Raw genomic sequence first — 21602 nt, 5'->3', positions numbered from 1 at the left:
GAGGGCAGAGAGAGTGATGGACAAAGGAAAGGGAGAGGGCTGATCCTGGTCTGATTAGTGATTAGCTGGTGTTCTCTGCCCCAGCAGAGAGGATTAAGGTGTATACTGCAGCATTTCTGTCTCCGGGAAGTCATTAGGTCATTTCTTAATACAGAGTTCACACTCGACCTCTGACCTTTGAGGACGTGTAGACTAGACACTGTAGAGTCAAGGCTTTCCTTTGCCAATACCTGCTTATTGTAGCAGATACATTAATAATGTAACGTTGTAGCATAATCACTTGCTGTTTTTCAGTCCATGGTGTTTTCATACTGAGGTTAAAACTTTGATTCATAATTTTTACACACAACTGTTAAGTCCCACTCTTCCTACCAAAGCAGAACTCTTAATATCCTGTACCTGGTTTGGGCATTTGGATTAAATCCCAGTCATTCCATCACTCAGCAAGCAAGTTAACCCTAACTGCTTCAAGATCATTGCTGTTAACAAGAATGTGTTCTTAGTAACAGTACCTATTTTTCAAACAATACGCATTGCTAAGTTAAGGTTTGTATCTGTTTCTCGACATTTGTGCGTGAATGTCGACACATTTTAATATAGCATAATGAGCACTGCTTTCTCCCCACCTTTTTTAGCAAGCTTCTTCCTTATCGACTGCTGATAACTCTGTCCAGCTGCTCTGGAACCAGCTCTGACTAACACTGACTTTTGTTGTCCAGAGAGAACAGACTCTGCTGATTCTTACCTCAGGTCAGATGTCCACTCTTACTGGACCTCAGCAGCCTTTGGCTGACCTACTGGACATGACATTAACTAGTTACCATGGGGATGAGAGTACAACTCCAATATTGACACTCTGTTATACAGAGAGTACATCTCTAGTATTAACACCCTGTTATACAGAGAGTACATCTCTAGTATTAACACCCTGTTATACAGAGAGTACAATTCCAATTTAACACCCTGCTATACAGAGAGTACAACTCCCATATTAACACCCTGCTATACAGAGAGTACAACTCCCATATTAACACCCTGCTATACAGAGAGTACAACTCCCATATTAACACCCTGCTATACAGAGAGTACAACTCCCATATTAACACCCTGCTATACAGAGAGTACAACTCCCATATTAACACCCTGCTATACAGAGTGTAGAACTGCAATATTAACACCCTGCTATACAGAGTGTAGAACTGCAATATTCTTACTATTGTATGTGTTGTCTGGGGGTGGGAATGGTTTGAAATTGTTAAAAAAGGGCAATATTGTAAATTTTCTCTTAATTGTATTGCCTTTGCGATTGAATAAATACAATTGATCACTAGAGAAATGCATTTTATAATTAGCCAAGTTTCTTACCATCTTCAGCTTTAATGTACTGTGCCAAACATCTTTGGTTTACCAACACTCGTACTTGACCTTTTCCCTTCTATAGGCCCAGCTTTAATGCTAGCTGTTGGGGTATACTGTCACTATGATATGGGATTTTCTGACTTAGCTATCTATGGATTAATGCACAAACTGTTAAGGCCCCTCTGGATATGTCCTTCTGGAGAAGAGCGTCTGCTGAATGACTAAAATGTTCAACAACGTGTCGCAGGCAGGCAGGCAGGCAGGCAGGCAGTCCTACTGTATACAGTATTTCCTTCCTCCAGGGGCATTCCATGAGACAGGAATGGGATGAAGGAGCCAGGAGAGAGCTCCCAGTGCCAGTCCGCATTCCTCAGAGGATTGAGGGGGGCGCTGATATAAGCTCTGACGATTCCTTATCCACAGGAATCTGTCTTCCTTTGAAGTGACAGCAACCTCCTCCCTTCTTTTCTCGCACCAAAATAGAATATCTGTCAGGTTACAGAATTAGCCCAAGTTATTTATAGTTGGTTTATCGGAACTCCACATTCCTCCTCATTCTGGAGTGAATGGTCTTTGCTATGGGGTTAGTGTCTATGTGTTCTGGAGGATAATGAGGAGACAGTGTGTGTACACTAATTCGGGCTTCTCCACTGGAGCGGACCCTTGAAGCAGGGCTATGTGCAGCTAATGGTTGATACCTTGTAGACCACAATGTCTTTTGTTCTTCCCCACATTCTTTCCGTTAAGAAAGTTAGCGATGTAATCCATTTCAGTTCCAGTCATTTCAAAAGTAAAATATTCCTCATTGAAAATAAAAAGGTTTGGAATTTCTGTGTATTTACTTACATGACTCGAATGGAAATGGAATTGACCCCAACCCTGGTGACTCTATAACCAGTGAGCATATTGCAACAGGTCGGATTCTATTATCGGCTATCCTTGCTGCTCTGTCTCTCCTGCCCGCCTGTGGTTGGCCAATTCATTGGTGGTGCCATGAACCTCTGCACGTCACCTATTACGCACAGCACAACCCAGTCTGCTCGCCCAGCCAATCAGCATCACCTTCCAGTTCCTATCTACCACTCGTTAAGAATCTTCCGGAAAGTCTCCATCCACCGCTTCCTGTTGCACTTCGCGTCTGTCTTCTTTTCAATGATCTAATTAACACACTGTCGTGTTTTTTCCCCTCTTTCTGTCCATAATTCTCTCTCTTTGTTTCTCTCCCTCTGTATGACTGAGGAGGTTCTGCGTGGTGCTGGAGAGACGTGGGGTCAGGAGAAACATCCCATTAGTTGGGATTTGATAATGGATCTGGTGACTGTTGGAGGGGATTGGTAAATGGGCCTAAAAGCTTCCAATTAGTGCCTGGTTTGCTACTGGAGCCTTTTTCGATAGGTTGTGTCTGCACTCACGAGGCCATTACAGGCCCTGGGCCGATACAGACACACTCGCACTCTGGAATCTCTGACATGATTCATGCACGCGAGAGCACGCACACACCCATTTTCGAATGCACTTTCGTGACTCGTTGTGTACCTACACGAGCAAACAAGTACGCACAACGTGTGGTCAGCCCACTAACGTTAGTGCTTGGTGCCGAGGGTTGGGGGGGGTTTCCCCTTCCCAGAGTTGCGTGAGAGGGTGTGTGAGACCCGCACCCAGGCGTTCCGCTCTGCCGTGGACAGTTTTGGTGCGGCGGTGGTGCGATCGACATCTAACTCACAGACTGTGTCCCGTCCTGGCAGCCTGCTCCAGACCTGCAGCCCTGTGTGCTTGGCAACCAGTCAAGCAGCCTTCTCACGCTCCGCGCAGACACACACACACACACACCTCTCACAGCCCCCATCACGGCGCTCTCACGCTATATCTCCTGGCAGCCTGAACGAGACGGCATGGCGTGGCTAACCATACGTCACCGAGGCCTGTGTTTTCTTTCCTTTTGTTTTGTTTAACTACCTGCAGTCTTGGATTTTGCCTTGGGGGATAAGATTAAAGGGATAGATGTAGAATGACAGAATGGTCCAGTCATTGAGTTTAATGTGACTGTTGTTCTAGTCATTTAATTTCTATGCATTTATTCCTCTTTGTTAGGTGAAATCCTTGTAGTGACCTTTGGAAAAACAAACGTGTTTCTGAACTGTGAGTCAGACATTCTGTCAGTGACTCTGGTCTGAAAGCGTCCCTGCAAGTTCAAGTCCCCTCTAGTGGATGTTTAACTGTTAAACTTGACAATATGCAAATACGCTCGCTTGCTTTTTAAGCCTTTTTAAGTAGTTCTGCAGGAAGCCTAACTCGCGCGCTGGCCTCCCTTATCCATGTGTTTGTGGAAAGATAAAGCCCATATCCAACACTCTCCCACTTCACACTGCTGTCTATCTGATGGGACTGCGAGCTGTTTGGCCAATGAGCTAACCCAGCCAAATGATGGGGAATTGAAATCCACTGAGAGAGAGACACTTTGCATTCCAGTGCCCATCATCTCTTAACAACAGACCCGTCTGGGCTAAATATGATGCCTCTATTTGGAGAAGCGGGGACTACAATAACCATGCGGTAATCCAGATGTAACCCTGACAGGGAATAAGGCCACACTGTGTATGTTATCTCATTGTGTTGATGTTAGGGGGCATGTGGGGATAGCTAACTTTTCAAAATAGAACTGACGAAAATACTGCTGGCCAGCCCCATTGACTTCAGTTAAAGATGCAGGGTGAAGAGGGTGTTCTGGGCAAAATAACCCGCTGTCACAGAATATCCATTTGTACATGGGCACAACATCGGATAGGTTTAGTTCATGTACATGATCAAGACGTTTCTTCTGGGAGGGTTTTATGAATATTAATGGTTAATCGGGAATTGCTTGTAAACACACACACACACACACACACACAAGTTTTTTGGTGTTTTTCTATCCGTGGAGATTCACAATCCTATTTTCCCTAACCCGCAACTCTTAAAAAATACCTTAACACTTGCTCCTAAACCAAACCCCTAAATGCAGTTGTAATGTTTATCCTAAACCCAGCCACTGAGCAGAAAATAGCTTTATTTCCTTATAGGGCCTGGCAAATAGGTCACATTTTCCTTATTGGGGGATTTTTGGTCCCCAGAAGTACAATAAAACTTGTTCACGCACGCACACTTGTCCACGCACGTGTCTACACAGAAAGGCGCACCACACCCATGTTCTTAGTATTTTCTACCTAAGAGGTAATGAGAGCTTAAATGGAGTCATGTACGTTTAAATCAACTGCTTTGCTGTATTCCAGTGGTTTGATGGAAAAACCAGTGGAACGCGATGGAAATCACTCATGCATGCACATTCACATCCAGCCAGAACTAAGATGTCAGGGAAACCTCATCTAGCAGAGAATTAATAGCATACTTGACTACCAAAGGTACAGTATTTAGTCAATATCTGGTTTTGTAGATTGGGTTTATTAGGTCAACATTGGTTTCCTTTTTTTTCTGAGGTACCAGGAAGTTTCCCCTGGCTGGTCAGTGTCCTGACTGAGGAAGAAACAAGCTCAACAACAAAAAGCTGTGTGGGGTGACACAAGGCTATGTGGGGAGACAAGGCTGTGTAGGGAGACTAGGTAGGCAGTGAGGAGAAGTGCCTGTGTTACCTATTACTATCCACTTTACCTCATCAACAGAAAACATAACTGGGCCACCTCTATTTATGTCACTGTCATTTTGGCTTTATTGCTGAGCAAACCTTTGCTTCCCCGGGCTCTTGTTTGAAATGGGGCCTCATAAACTGTTGATTATACATGACGAGAACATTCCCTGTGGTGAGTAAAGGGTCTATTGTTCTCCTCCTGTTTCACTGTTGTTATTGAGTTACATGTACAGGACAAAGAGTTTCTTAGAAACAAGACAACAGACTCCGCTTTGGGCCATTTCTAAAAGACCTTCATAATAACTACAATCCCAAAGTGCGTTTAACCTCTCTCTCTCTCTTTGTCTTTTTGTCTCTCTCTCTTCTATTTCAAAATGTTCCCTATCTTTTTGTCTCTGTCCCTCTGTCTTCCTCTCTTTCTACATCTGTGTAGGTTGTAGCTGTTCTGCGGAGCTGACCATGGAGAGGGCCCATACGGCTGTAGAGGGGGTGTTTGAGACACTCAGAGAGCTGAGCCATGCCCGAGACCACCTCAAACACTTCAAGTCGGTCTACACAGCCAGCGACGGAGTGCACCAGGTCACTCACAATCGTACACTTACACACCCCCCAACAAAGTCCAGAAGGTTGTAGTTGATTGTCGGGACAACCTTCGAGGGTGATCGTGAATATTGGTGTTGTACTCTACATTTCCCCTCCCATCACAGTTCCCTGTCCAGTTCACCTTCATTCAAATGGACACATCCCTGGTGGATTAGAAGACGTTGCCCTCGCACCCTGGTCTAACATCAGATCCACAGCCTTTTGAAGGAGTCTGTCACCTAGTCGTGGGGCATTGTCAATGTATCTCTTTGTCTTTTATGTAACAAACCGGCAGACGTCCTGCTCTGTAGAGTTGTGTATTTGGCATACAGTACCTGTGAACAGCTCTGCTTCACCTCCCAGCTAGCAGAACAATACTACAACAGGCTGCTACTCTGATTCCGAGATGCCTCCACTGTGATTAAATATCTCCTGAAGAGACGAGCAAGACATTGTGTTGACAGGAAACTGCATGGTTAAGTCTTCTGAATGGATTCATCTAGATTGAACCTCTGACAGTTAAGGACAGGGTTATTTCTAGGGATATGCCAAGCAGAAAAGCATTAGCCCAAGCCTTTTAACAGAGCTATACTTTATGTTGGGAAAATGGCAGTGAAAGTGGAAAGTAGTGTTAATGGAAAAGAGTTTAGGCAGCTATTGGAAACCTAACCTTGGGATGCTGGGGTTGTCTACATTACACCCTCCGTTTCACAAGGACATGTTATATCATTAGCTATGTACAGTGTTGTGACAATACAGAAGTTCAAATATGCAAGGAAAATCAAACAGATGAATATTGGTTATATGTACAGTGTTGTGTATGCTCCACTGGCTGCCCTTCTCGCATGGCAACAGTTTTCTTGATTAAAAAGTATCTTGCTGCTGTGATTGCACATTGCAATCTTTCACCTTAGAGATATGGGGGTGTATTATTGTTTAATTTGCTTTCAATATTTTAGATTCTGCATGATCTGAGGAAAATATCTCTAATGTGTTTGTACATGTGTGCACAGTCTGTCTTCTCTCTAGAGCCGGGTCTTTATATCTTTGTACCTCTACCATGCTCACTGAGTGTAGTCAAGATTTTTCTTAACTTTGAGTTTGCCAAAGATAGACAATTAGCAGAGATACTTAGTAAGGAGAGGCTAATTCTCTGTGACACAACGGAGTGCCTTAATTGTAATCATACTAACCCAGAATTATTGAGTATCAGTCTGCCTGCTAGGCAGCATTTTTTCTCATCAGTAGTTCCTTTTGATCAGCTGGATAAATTGTAGCAGCTGGCAGTAAGAGAATTTGGGGAAACAAATTTTAGCTAACTCAGCAACAGCTTGCTAGCTGGTGTATTGCGTAGCAGTTATATTAAATGTCGTCATGTGCCGCACTGTAACAAACTTAATGTATGTTTGTGGCACTGGTTGGAGGGTTATTGGTTCATGTAGTTCTTTCAGTGTGATGGGATCATTTGTATATGTAGTTCTTTTAGTGTGATGGGAACATTTGTTCATGTAGTTCTTTCAGTGTGATAGGAAAATGCGGTGTCAACTGTTCTTTGGTAGCTTTCTACACATTTTCACATAATTCCATAGCATCATTTAACATCATGCAGCTTTTGGGGTTTTAATACCCGATGGTTGAGTCTGTTCAAGTAGGTTTCAGTTTTGCCAGACTGTCTGTGAAAAGAGCAGTCGTTGTCTCCGTATTTGTATTTACTTTGACTTTCCTGCATACATTAGGCCACATTTTAGCCATCGTATAAAAGGGATAATCAACCAAGGGTGTGCATTTTCAGACAACATCTCTCTCTGTTGGTCATGATCCCTTCCCTAATTAAGATTCAAACACCTTTCTCTGCCTGGCCCCAAACAGTGGCAACATTTCTGACTAATCAATGTGCAAATGTATGTGTAGGTTTTGCGGTTGTGCTGCTTGTGTTTTCAGGCCCAAACAGAACATTCTTGTCCCTGTTGGATTGTAGATGTAGAGCTAAATGGAGCAGCTCTTGGCTGGCGGGTCACTGTTGTTGACAGACATAAAGGCTCAGTACACCTCTCACCACGAACCCTCCCATGTTAGTCACTCTTCAAGTGAAATTAACTTGATGTCTGTGGATCAACATGTTGCTTGGGCCAAACTCCTCTTTCTGTCCCCTCATACCTGGAGGCATTTTAATTGTATACACTTGAGACCCTAAAGTACATTTCTTCTGATGTAATCATGGAATATGCACTGGTTTCTAAGTACATTAGATTGAGTATTTCCATGGCTACATTCATATTATGTGATATCACACATTCTGCCACACACACACACACACACGTTGGTGACAAATGGCACAAGGACCTAGATAGAGACAGATTAATGTGCTGAATTTGGAACTACTTGACATTCAAAATGACACATACATTTATTCACTTATAATAATATGTCTATCTGGGTCAGAATTACTTATCTTCCTCTGTAATTGCAAGTCTCATAATTGGTCTCTTGCACTATTTGTTCCTGTCTGTCAGTCTCTTTGTCTTCCTCTCACTCTTTCTTAGACTGTCTCTTCCTCTCTCGCTCCCCCCCCCCCCCTTTTTCTGACATAAAAAACAGACTGAAGTGCCAGACACTATATTGGTGACAGTGTATTGGGGGGTGGCTTCAGAGGCAGGCTGGGAACATTGTGTGATTTTGGGCTGACAAAATACAATACACAATGTGCTGCATATTCTGTGTGTGTGTGTGTGTGTGTGTGTGAATATGTGTATCTGTCTCACTATGCAGATTATTTTATTTGCATCATATAGGCCTGCTTTAATAAATAGTTTGTCTAAGTCGTAATCTGACAGGAGCTTTGCTTAGTAGAGAATTAATTAAATGACCCTCATGAACAATCATTAAAGTACAAACAATGCTTATTGACATGTGTACCTGCTCCATCTAACTTTCCATGCTGGGAAGCAAGTCCTTTTTTTCTTGAAGTAAGGCTTTTCAAAGAAAAAGCGGCACTAATTGAATCCGATGTTTAAGGGCGGGTGGTATGTTTAGAAAATGTGACTGGGGTTGCTTGAAGTGAAAACATCTGAATAATAAGTGAATAGAAAATAAATGTATCACAGCTGTTAGAGACAATTCCAAGGGAACACACACACACACAGACACACAACTTACCCCCTTCTGAGAAGTGTAGAGAGGATGTTGTTTTCTGTTTGAAGGTCTAGTAACTGTAAATGTAGAGCAGAAGATGGGGATTGTTCTGACGTCCTGATAGATCCAGCAGGATCCACCAGGGTCCATACCCGGAACGTTCTGGATGGTCTTTTTGAGAACATTGTCAAGGTGTTACTTCATGCAACAGTAAATTGACAAACAAAGGATGGGAGACTTTATTCCTTGAGTCAGTAATGTTGTTGAGAAGCAATAACATTAGGTATTTTTTCCCTTACTTTCAAACTGATTAGCAAAAGGCTAGCCACTGGAAACCGGAAACTGACTCAGGAATCTCACCACTGGGTTTAGATCTGGACTCACCACTGGGTTTAGATCTGGACTCACCACTGGGTTTAGATCTGGACTCACCACTGGGTTTAGATCTGGACTCACCACTGGGTTTAGATCTGGACTCACCACTGGGTTTAGATCTGGACTCACCACTGGGTTAAGATCTGGACTCACCACTGGGTTAAGATCTGGACTCACCACTGGGTTTAGATCTGGACTCACCACTGGGTTTAGATCTGGACTCACCACTGGGTTTAGATCTGAACTCACCACTGGGTTTAGATCTGGACTCACCACTGGGTTTAGATCTGGACTCACCACTGGGTTTATATCTGGACTCACCACTGGGTTTAGATCTGAACTCACCACTGGGTTTAGATCTGAACTATAGGTTCTTGATCTCAACTATATGACAAGCAAGTGTGAACAAGTATAACATCCAAAGAGAAAAGGACAAATGTGAGAGAGATCTACGTGTATTTCTCCATTAACAGTAATATTTTCCCGGTATTATGATTTTTTATGGAACTTCCGGTTTGAATGGGAATACTGAGAACCTGGTTATTTCTTGCAATTTACCTAGGAAGCATAGTTGGTCGATTCTCTGGAATATAGTAAACCATATTGTGGTTCCCTGTAATAGGGGGACTATAAACACTGTTGTCATTTCTAAATAGAAGAACACATGTCTAAACAAAAACTCTAAAAATAAAAGCCAAGAATGTAGTATACTTTAACCTCATTTATTTTATTTTTGGAGTATAAAGACTTGATGATAAACTGTTTCACTGTTCCAAAACATCCAGAGCACTGTACAGCATCACTTCACGGTCAAGGTGTCTGTATAGGATCTTATATCTATGGCAGCGCCATTGTTTGTCTTATATAACTAAACATGTGCTCCCATTGTTATAGCAACAACTGTCTCTGAGGAGTCTGACAAGACTAAATAGAGGAAGCTCTATTCAGTAGGAAACATATTAACCAAGTGGCACTCTATTACAGAGGTAAACACTTTTTTTCTGAATGGCCTTGTAAATATACAATATACAGTTCTGGCCACTGAATTGTTCATGGGTTTTTTAGTGCTGGTTCTTGATCAGTGTTTAGTAGTGATTCTGCCTGAAGCCATTGATACGTAGCTTATCATAACTCTTTAAAAACCAGGTGATAACTCTGATAAAACCTGTTCATTCTAAACTTTACTCCGATGTTGCTGAGAGTGTGGGTGTTTAGGTGAGTCCTGACTTGGAATGGAGGAATGTGTATTAGTAACAGGGAAATGTAATTCAAATGTTATGACAGACCTAATTAAAAGGATGACTAAAGCTGAGGTTATTAAAGGGCTGTTTTTTGTGTAGTGGGTGGTTGGGGAGATTAATGAATTGGTTTGTTTGTTTCATTTGAATGAGTGGGCCACTACGCTTATCTCTTTCTCTCCCTCTACCTCTCTCTCTCTCTCTCTCTCTCTCTGTCTCTCTCTGTCTCTCCCTCTCTGTCAGTATGTGAGAATTGTTTAGTTTTAAAATGTTTACTCCCAATTTCTTTTTTCTGACCTCACTGAGCTAATATTTAGTTGTGTGCGGAAGTTTAAGTATTCCATATTTGTTTTATGAAATGCACACAGCATCTGTCTGCAACACGGAGGAAGGCCACTTTAGTTGGTGGGCTGGTTGATCAGTGTGAACCTAGACAGGACTCCAAGGGTTGAGCATCCCATGTCCGAAGACAGGAGGGTCTGACTGGGTATTACTGTGTCATCAGAGTAGACAGGAGGGTCTGACTGTGTATTACTGTGTCATCAGAGTAGACAGGAGGGTCTGACTGTGTATTACTGTGTCATCAGAGTAGACTGGAGGGTCTGACTGGGTATTACTGTGTCATCAGAGTAGACAGGAGGGTATTACTGTGTATTACTGTGTCATCAGAGTAGACAGGAGGGTCTGACTGTGTATTACTGTGTCATCAGAGTAGACTGGAGGGTCTGACTGGGTATTACTGTGTCATCAGAGTAGACAGGAGGGTATTTCTGTGTATTACTGTGTCATCAGAGTAGACAGGAGGGTATTACTGTGTATTACTGTGTTATCAGAGTAGACAGGAGGGTATTACTGGGTATTACTGTGTCATCAGAGTAGACAGGAGGGTATTACTGGGTATTACTGTGTTATCAGAGTAGACAGGAGGGTATTACTGTGTATTACTGTGTCATCAGAGTAGACAGGAGGGTATTACTGTGTATTACTGTGTTATCAGAGTAGACAGGAGGGTATTACTGGGTATTACTGTGTCATCAGAGTAGACAGGAGGGTATTACTGGGTATTACTGTGTCATCAGAGTAGACAGGAGGGTATTACTGTGTATTACTGTGTCATCAGAGTAGACAGGAGGGTATTACTGGGTATTACTGTGTCATCAGAGTAGACAGGAGGGTATTACTGGGTATTACTGTGTCATCAGAGTAGACAGGAGGGTATTACTGGGTATTACTGTGTCATCAGAGTAGACAGGAGGGTATTACTGGGTATTACTGTGTCATCAGAGTAGACAGGAGGGTATTACTGGGTATTACTGTGTCATCAGAGTAGACAGGAGGGTATTACTGTGTATTACTGTGTCATCAGAGTAGACAGGAGGGTATTACTGGGTATTACTGTGTCATCAGAGTAGACAGGAGGGTATTACTGTGTATTACTGTGTCATCAGAGTAGACAGGAGGGTATTACTGGGTATTACTGTGTCATCAGAGTAGACAGGAGGGTATTACTGGGTATTACTGTGTCATCAGAGTAGACAGGAGGGTATGACTGGGTATTACTGTGTTATCAGAGTTGGGAAGACTGGAGCTCTTTGCTCTGTTCGTACTGATTTCTAGGTGTAGGTTATAGATCCTCTGTTAACTGTGTGTGTCTGTGTGTGTCTGTGTGTGTCTGTGTGTGTCTGTGTATGTCTGTGTGTGTCTGTGTGTGCGTGCATGCGTGTAGGTGGCTGTTACAGAAAGTTAACCTCCCTTTTCTGAAAGCCTTCTTTCAGACTGTTCTCATAAAGCTCTGCCAGAGTTTAACTGGGGCTGCATTGTTCACTCAGGGAATGAACTTTTCTCATAAAAAACTCCATCTCCAATCCTTGATCTGGTTTCCTTGTAATCTAAAAATGGACGGCTTTATAAGGTAGCTGGGCAAAATAAACCTTCATTCAATGAATTCCACACTTTTCGTTCTCTCATTCACTCTTTCTCTCTTTCTCCTTCTCTCTTGATTTTTTTTGACTCTTTCAATCTTTCTATGTCATTCTTTATTTTCCTGTCAGGTCTCTCTAAAAGCAACATTCCAAATAATTTAGTTAATTTCAATCTAAAAACTTTAGTGGGTTTGTCCTCATGTGATGTGAATAAACATCCGACTCTGAACATACTGATGGAAATAACTGTTTAGGATGTTAATTTCAAAGTTCCTCACTCTCAGTTGCACTCTAGACCTGAATGTTTGAGCCAAATGCATGTACTGTTGAAGTGACAGAGTGCTCTGGGTGAGCCAATATATAATAAATATTTCGGTCAAATGGCTTTTTATTGAGAAACTCAATCAGTTCTTCTCTGAGGATATTGTTTGTCCTTGTATGCGTTTTGGAGGGTTAGGTACAGCATATGCAGCTTACGAAATAGACAGCTCCTGGATGTGAATCTGTGTGTGTGTGTGTGTGTGTTGTTCTGCCAGTGTACCATGTTGTCCTTCCAGCCCAGAGGGGTTGGGTGTTTGGGGAAAGGAGGCAGGTTGGCTCATGTCTCACTGTTCATCCATATAACATAGATAACAGTCTGTCTGACTTACCGCAGGCTGCAGTCAGGCTACGTACCATGGTAACCTTATACTAAAACAACAAGGCTTTTCTTCAAAAACACTCACACACACACACACACACACTCTTACGGCAGATGCTATGGCTTCAACAGTGGAAAGAAACGTACAACTCAATTCTTCTGCACTTTACATTGAAGAAATGGAAATATGTAAAATGTTATACATTAATCCGTGAGAAACAAATGAATATGAAATGTTACATTAGCGTACATTAAAATGCCCTAACGCCATTCCTGCACAAGCCTCATAACACCTCTTTCCTCATATTTCACAGGTCAGGTTTTATTCTTTCATCCACTTTCTTGTCACACAATACCCTTTTCCAGAGCTCTGCAGGGACTTTTAGGTACTGTAGTCTGCCCACACTGTTTGGAAGGTAGCTAGGGCATTGCACCTTGCAGGCCAGCCTCCTGCTGATGAATTCTTCTGTGGATTGTTGTGGTTTACATCCACGCCTTCCCCCTAGAGTGTCCTTGATCTGACGGGCAGTTGTTTGGGCTATGTCTTTGTCTTTATGATGACATGGATTCCACAAGTTATTTGATGAAAACACCTGACTAACCAGAAACACCATACAAAACAATTGTCTCAATAGCTTTGCTGCCCTGAAACACAGAGACTTTCTATAAGAAGTGTTCCTACATGGTGCAATTCCAAATAAAAGCTGTATACTAGAATTTATACTAGAATCCTAACATTTGGAGTATATAACCAAAAGAAGACAAAATACTAAATTGTCCTGATACTTTATGGAGGTCACTGTATATAACACTGCCATTTTGTACTTTACACTGCAACATCAGTATTGAGGTCACTGTATATAACACTGCCATTTTGTACTTTACACTGCAACATCATTATGGAGGTCACTGTATATAACACTACCATTTTGTACTTTACACTGCAACATCATTATGGAGGTCACTGTATATAACACTACCATTTTGTACTTTACACTGCAACATCATTATGGAGGACACTGTATATAACACTGCCATTTTGTACTTTACACTGCAACATCATTATCAGTCACAGTTACCAAAACAATACACTGACTGAAAGTCATTCTCGATACGCTACATTTTGCTAAATGGCCAAAATAAAAATATAGAATAGACCAACTCTTCTGTTGTCATTATGTCATAACCAAAGCAATGCTAGTCAATTTCTACATGTCTGAGGTCAGAACTCACAAGGACAAAAGAAAGGAAAGCACAAAGAGACTGGTTTCAGGCAGTGGCAACCAACAGATGTTTGTATTATGTATAATGTTTTGACTGGCCCTGTTCCTGTGTGCTCCTGTGTGTTCTCTAGGCAACGTACCGGCCGTTCCTAAGACAGGTTCTGGAGGAGATCTTTCACCCAGACAGAACGGATTGTCCCGACATAGAACACATGTCTGGAGGCCTGACCGAACTGCTCAAGACAGGCTTCAGTATGTTCATGAAGGTGAGAGACCGAAGGGACAATGTATACAGCCAAGTCACACATGCACCCATAACACACACAGAGAAGACACACACACATTCGGAACAGACTGGGCCAGATGTTCAAATAGTACGTTCACAGGGGTTGTGGAGATTTGGGCTTTCGGTTAAGGTACAGTTACCACAAACTCCTCTCAGCTAGAAGTCTGACATCCCCACATCTGTCATGGGTTAGACTGGTGACTGGCCTGTATAGAGATAAAAACTAGTTGTGTAACATGGCCCAGTTACATTGAAATTAAGAGCCATGCTCCACAAACAGAAAGGGAACTGAGAAAGTCCATAAAAGTCACTATCTCTGAGCCACAACTTCTATATAGCAATATGTAAAACAAAACCACACTGTAAAACAACTGTATAAAACTCACCTACCATGGCAAAAATCAACTGCTATAGTAAAATCAACATTAATTCAGCTGAGTTTAACTGAGAAAATATGTTCCCAAGAAATCCCACAAATCAAATAAGACAGATTATTTGACTGTGTGTCAATGTAATCAAGGTATGAAATTGTTTTCGGGCTTAGATGCTGTCAATTTGGAATGTACAAATAGCTTTTTATATTACTATAATAATGTTCTGGCCACCCCGTCCATCTGTTCCATCAGAAATTGGGCCTCCGCTGAACCTGTTGTGTAACCATAACAGACATGGCTACTACACCATCCATACTCTGTACTGTACTTTTTACCATAATGTACTATCCCTTTCTATATTACCGTCAACTGAATACCTCTCAAAGGAGTGTGGGTACATGTCTGGATGTACTGTAGGTAAAGGAGTGTGGGTACGTGTCTGGATGTACTGTAGGTAAAGGAGTGTGGGTACGTGTCTGGATGTACTGTAGGTAAAAGAGTGTGGGTACATGTCTGGATGTACTGTAGGTAAAGGAGTGTGGGTACGTGTCTGGATGTACTGTAGGTAAAGGAGTGAGGTTACATGTCTGGATGTACTGTAGGTAAAGGAGTGAGGTTACATGTCTGGATGTACTGTAGGTAAAGGAGTGAGGTTACATGTCTGGATGTACTGTAGGTAAAGGAGTGTGGGTACGTGTCTGGATGTACTGTAGGTTAAGGAGTGTGGGTACGTGTCTGGATGTACTGTAGGTTAAGGAGTGTGGGCACATGTCTGGATGTACTGTAGGTAAAGGAGTGTGGGTACGTGTCTGGATGTACTGTAGGTAAAGGAGTGTGGGTACGTGTCTGGATGTACTGTAGGTAAAAGAGTGTGGGTACATGTCTGGATGTACTGTAGGTAAAGGAGTGTGGGTACGTGTCTGGATGTACTGTAGGTAAAGGAGTGAGGTTACATGTCTGGATGTACTGTAGGTAAAGGAGTGAGGTTACATGTCTGGATGTACTGTAGGTAAAGGAGTGAGGTTACATGTCTGGATGTACTGTAGGTAAAGGAGTGTGGGTACGTGTCTGGATGTACTGTAGGTTAAGGAGTGTGGGCACATGTCTGGATGTACTGTAGGTTAAGGAGTGTGGGCACATGTCTGGATGTACTGTAGGTAAAGGAGTGTGGGCACATGTCTGGATGTTCTGTAGGTAAAGGAGTGTGGGCCTGAGTTTTTGTGTAATGTTGTTTTGACTGTCAGTGGGGCAGACTCCTTGGCTCCTTCTCAGACACACTCTGCTGTCATCCTCCTGCCCTCTGATCCAGCCTGCTGGGGACCATGAGGTCATGTCTGTCAGCAGCGGGATTTTAACTCACACAGGGTGTATGTGTTGTGTTTTAGTGGGGGTTTGGAGACAGTTTTTCTTTTGTCTACTTGTCAGTAATTATTGTGGCTTGCCTCATTGCAGTCTTGAGAACAGTGAGCTAGGGAATGTCTCCCTGGTACCCACTTCCATTAGCCCGGGGTGATGTGAGGCCAATATGCACCAGCGTGTGTGATCCCAGTGTGTAGTGGCCCTCCAACACTACAGTGTGGACTTCTGTGCCATTCAGCCATCTTTTTCTACTTCTAATGATAACATAATGATCATAATGACAACACCAAATTGTTTTATTTACTGTCTACGCTGCTTTCATTCAGCTTCCCACTGATGAATAAAACAAATATAGTGATATCCAACATGTGATTTAGGCCCTTCCTTATCGCAGAAACTCCTAGTGGTGTCCTTGTGCGCCGGAAATAATGCTCTCTCCAGCCGTTTAGACCAAGCTGGCACATGGAGTTACAGAGCGTGTTGAGAGGCAAGGCAACCATATTCAACTAGTAACCCCCTAAACACGGAGGATGAAGACCAATCTCCCCAGGGCCCCTGTTAATTTATACTCAAATAATATTGTCAAATATATTTGAGTTATGTGACCAAAGCCTAAATTGGAATAAAGAACTTAAAAAACCAACCTCAAACGTTTAGCTCAAACAGAGCGTTTGAGAAATGCTTGGTCAGGATGAGGATGTCCTCCAAAAGAGTTTGGGCTGACCAATCAGCAGTCTGGAGAAGGATGACCTGGCCAATCAGTTGTCTTAATACATTCCTAACCTTTTTGACAGGTATACGCCCATACCATTCCGTTGAGTATACCAACACCATGCCAGCAAAGAATAGCTATTGTCTAACGTGCTTTATTAAATACAAATATTGTAAGGAAAACTATTTAAAGCAAATAATAAGTCATAGAAATATGGACATGCTGGGTAGCTAAGTAAAACAACGGAACAGTCTTATACAGCCATAAAAAGACATTTAAAAATCTGAAGCAAGTCACGCAATTTTACTAAATGAGATTACTAGTTAAATTGCTATGTTCTGCCCCCCCCCCCCCCAATGACAGTTGGTGGTACATCACAGTGCGTGTTAACACGGGGGTGGGCAGGTGTTCATAGCTCTTCAAGGATGCACATGTAGATGCTGTGCATCGGTCTGCTGTTCTCTGTGTGTCCGCATGCACACCCAGGAAACAAATGCCTGAGCCCGCAATTTAAATCTAATTCAACAGGAATACCATTCTGGCCTACCACATCCACCCATGTTCAGTCTCACATCCACACATGTTCAGTCTCACCTCCACACACATGTGCATATTGATGAATGTTAAAGCTGTCCCTCAGTCAGAGAGGCTAGCTGCTGTGCTCTGAGCCACGTGCTGAACCAACCACGGCAGACAGTCCTGTTGCACATGTCTGGCCTTCTGGGACCAGTCCCGCCCCCCTGCAGCTTTGATTGCATCGTCCCTATTGAAAGGCTGCAGATGTGTCCCTGATGCCACTCCTTAACCAATAGAACATTGCCATTATCCATAGGCCGACCAATCACGCACAGCAAGCACACAAGACCCACCTGACCTGCAATCATGTACGTGTGTGTGTGTGTGTCTAGAATGAGTGTCGTTTAAAGCTTTTATCTGAATCGTCCACTCCACTGACCTCCAGCAGGGCAGTGACTCAGACCAGAGAGTAAAGACCGAAGGACAGAGGAGGAGAACGACAGAGAAACAGACAAAAAGAGAGAGGAGAGTGATGGAGAAATATACAGGAAGAGAGAGAGGGAGTTTATGCTATGTCCCTCTCTCTCTCTTTAATCCAGCTCCACAGATTGCCTTTGAGATTCAGCTCACAAACTACAATACACAGTAGCATTCAATTACACTTTGGTCGACTTGTTCCACTCAAACAACCTGAGCTTATTCCCGTCACGTTTGTCTTTCTGTCCTAACCCCTTTTCTAGGTAAGCCGGCCACATCCCAGTGACCACAACTTGCTCCTGCTTTTTCTGGTGGGCGGCGTCACTCCCTCAGAGCTCCGCCTGATCCGTGAGGTAGTCTCCGCCCACAAGCCAGGCACTCAGGTGAGGAATCACCCACTGTTCTCAACTCACCATCTGAGAGATTGGTTTAAAAAGACAATGCAGATGGGGTGGAGAAAGACAGAGCCGGAGAAGGGAGGAAAATGGATACGGAGTGTAGAGGGTAGAGGCTGGAGCAGACTGCATCTACTCAGGGCTTTCAGTTAGCTTCACATTCCAGCTCAGGCATTGTCCGCGGATATTCCTAATCTGTCTGCAGCTTATTCCAACAGCCTTGTAAATGTCCCGAGTGGCTAGTCAAAAGACAGTGATGAAACGCCTGTCCACTGGCAGTCATTGACACATTGTCATTTGTGCCAACATCCAAATTAAAGAAACATTTAGATGTGCAAATTCTAATGCCTAATGCCATCTTTGATGGGTTTTCGGTGTAGTAGTCATTGAACAGCAGATTCAGCCTGCCCCAGAGCAGTTTGAATCTTGTGTATATGTTGCAATAGAAATACACCTGGACTAAAGGTGGGCTGCTTTTCTCCTGCTATCTCCAGTTGATACCCTGCAGAACCAGGCTGGGGACTGTTGTGTTGAGGTGGGGTTTAGGCTACAGGTTGTCGCTCAGTGTCATTATTAATTACATTACTCACTGGCTGTCACTGGGTCTGGGCTCAGTCTGAATGATTTATCAAAAGGGGAGTCTGAGGAGAAACTGGAGAGGGAGGGAGGATCCACTACAAATATCCAGGAGTTGACCTTGTTACTTCATCTACATCTGCTAATCTACAGTTAGGAAATATTATACAGATCCAGAAGAACACTGACCACTGCACTTTTTCTATCCTTTCCAAAAAAGCTGAAAAGAAAGATTCTGAGTGAGAAACAGAAGGGTTAAAATTAAGAGACCACTGAAAATTGAACGCTTCTGTTCCTCACTCAAAACTCACTCAAAAAGGTGCAGTGGTATCCACACAGCTTTATAAATCTACAAACACACACACACACTTTAGGTTTTTATATTCTTCTGGGGAGACAACAAATGATTCAGATTAAAACTCCATGTCCATGCATTAACCTAACCCTTCATCTTAACCTCAAACCTCTTGTTTTAACTCTCAACCTAACCCTAATTCTTGCCCCAGTTGTAACTTAATTAGCCTTTCCTTGTCAACACTGTCTTTTGAATGTCAGCCATTTAGTTGCTCTTATTTGTAACAACTTAAATTATTGACTGCATACATTTACTACCTATAGTAATCTTGTTTTGGATGATCTCAAATTTACTACCTATAGTAATCCTGTTTTGGATGATCTCAAATGTACTACCTGTAGTAATCCTGTTTTGGATGATCTCAAATGTACTACCTATAGTAATCTTGTTTTGGATGATCTCAAATGTACTACCTATAGTAATCTTGTTTTGGATGATCTCAAATGTACTACCTATAGTAATCTTGTTTTGGATGATCTCAAATGTACTACCTATAGTAATCTCGTTTTGGATTATCTCAAATGTACTACCTATAGTAATCTTGTTTTGGATTATCTCAAATGTACTACCTATAGTAATCTTGTTTTGGATGATCTTAAATGTACTACCTATAGTAATCTTGTTTTGGATGATCTTAAATGTACTACCTATAGTAATCTTGTTTTGGATGATCTTAAATGTACTACCTATAGTAATCTTGTTTTGGATGATCTTAAATGTACTACCTATAGTAATCTTGTTTTGGATGATCTTAAATGTACTACCTATAGTAATCTTGTTTTGGATGATCTTAAATGTACTACCTATAGTAACCTTGTTTTGGATGATCTTAAATGTACTACCTATAGTAATCTTGTTTTGGATGATCTTAAATGTACTACCTATAGTAATCCTGTTTTGGATTATCTCAAATGTACTACCTATAGTAATCTTGTTTTGGATGATCTTAAATGTACTACCTATAGTAATCTTGTTTTGGATGATCTTAAATGTACTACCTATAGTAATCTTGTTTTGGATGATCTTAAATGTACTACCTATAGTAATCTTGTTTTGGATGATCTTAAATGTACTACCTATAGTAATCTTGTTTTGGATGATCTTAAATGTACTACCTATAGTAATCTTGTTTTGGATGATCTTAAATGTACTACCTATAGTAATCTTGTTTTGGATGATCTTAAATGTACTACCTATAGTAACCTTGTTTTGGATGATCTTAAATGTACTACCTATAGTAATCTTGTTTTGGATGATCTTAAATGTACTACCTATAGTAATCCTGTTTTGGATGATCTTAAATGTACTACCTATAGTAATCTTGTTTTGGATGATCTTAAATGTACTACCTATAGTAATCTTGTTTTGGATGATCTTAAATGTACTACCTATAGTAATCTTGTTTTGGATGATCTTAAATGTACCACCCTGGACGGTTCAGGTACAGAACGTGTTCCCTTCTACACATTTCTTAAGTGGTTGCTTAAAAACACATTTCAGAACTATTTATGATTTTAAAGAATAGTTCAATTAGTTAAAAGTTTTAAGAAGTTAAATAATTGGCTTTTAAAGAAACACATCATGAATGTCATCTCGGCATAGAGATGATGTTGTGCAGGCAACCTTTTTGTGAATATTAGATTAGATTTCCCTGTTTAAATTAAGGTTAAATAAATAGTACTTTCTGGTTTGAATAAGCTGGAAATAAGAGAAGCTGGGTCTGATTCAGTGGTCATAATGAAGGCCATATTGGATATGAAGCCTGGACACTGGGGTTAGCACCCCTACTCTCAGTGTAAGTGACCACAGACAGTCAGGACATCTGTTTATCGTTTCATCTGAAACACAGAAATGTCTGCACCATGTTACATTTTCCCTCCCTTACTGTCTTTGGAAGGAGCTATGTTCCTCACAACTATAGTAAAAGAAGCGCACACACACACACTGTCCAATATTGTCAGGTCCCAGACTGAGGTTAGTACAGAGGTGAAAGGGGTGGATGTTATGTTGTGTGTTTAGCTGTTTTGTATGGGGAAATGCATCTCATTTTGTGTGTGTGTGTGTGAGCCTAAGCCCTATACACTACAACTCAGTTACATACCAAAACATCATTGTGTATTGTACAATGTGTGTCCAACCGTAATGAACTATGAGCTAGCTTCCAGCATGATCCCTGGCCAGCTGTGTTAATGAAAGGGATGTGTTGCATAATGGAGTTCAGGGAGAATGAAAGGCCTGAGTAGCATCAAAGGCTGATGTCATGAATGCATCTTTAATCAGAACGAGAGGAGAGAGAGGCTTTACTGTAAAAACCTGTAGGCAGCAGCCCACACGCGGTCTCACCCCAACACACACTCTGACCCCAACCTATTCAGCCTGCTGTTTGCCTGGCTCCAGCGCTCATATAATAAAGGAGCGCTTCCGGGAACCAAGAGGCTCTTTAAGGACACAGACATTAA

At 42.0% G+C, this 21602-nt stretch overlaps 1 protein-coding gene across 4 annotated transcripts in view; it reads left to right on the top strand.

Moving 5' to 3' along the window:
• Nucleotides 1-21602, top strand: part of scfd2 (sec1 family domain containing 2) — a 103743-nt gene that overhangs the window by 81608 nt on the left and 533 nt on the right. For 2 of the 4 annotated variants that reach the window (XM_010872211.4, XM_010872209.4), the window contains 3 exons: nucleotides 5415-5560; nucleotides 14225-14359; nucleotides 18081-18200. In XM_010872211.4, the coding sequence (XP_010870513.1) occupies nucleotides 5415-5560; nucleotides 14225-14359; nucleotides 18081-18200 (401 nt within the window). Of the gene's footprint in view, nucleotides 1-5414; nucleotides 5561-14224; nucleotides 14360-17732; nucleotides 18201-21602 lie in introns of those variants that run through there. The other 2 variants (XM_010872210.3, XM_010872212.3) reach the window with 2 other exon arrangements.

This window comes from Esox lucius, chromosome 8 (assembly GCF_011004845.1).
Source record: "Esox lucius isolate fEsoLuc1 chromosome 8, fEsoLuc1.pri, whole genome shotgun sequence".
In the NCBI taxonomy this organism is placed as follows: Eukaryota; Metazoa; Chordata; class Actinopteri; order Esociformes; family Esocidae; genus Esox; species Esox lucius.
This window is presented reverse-complemented; position numbering and strand designations above follow the sequence as displayed.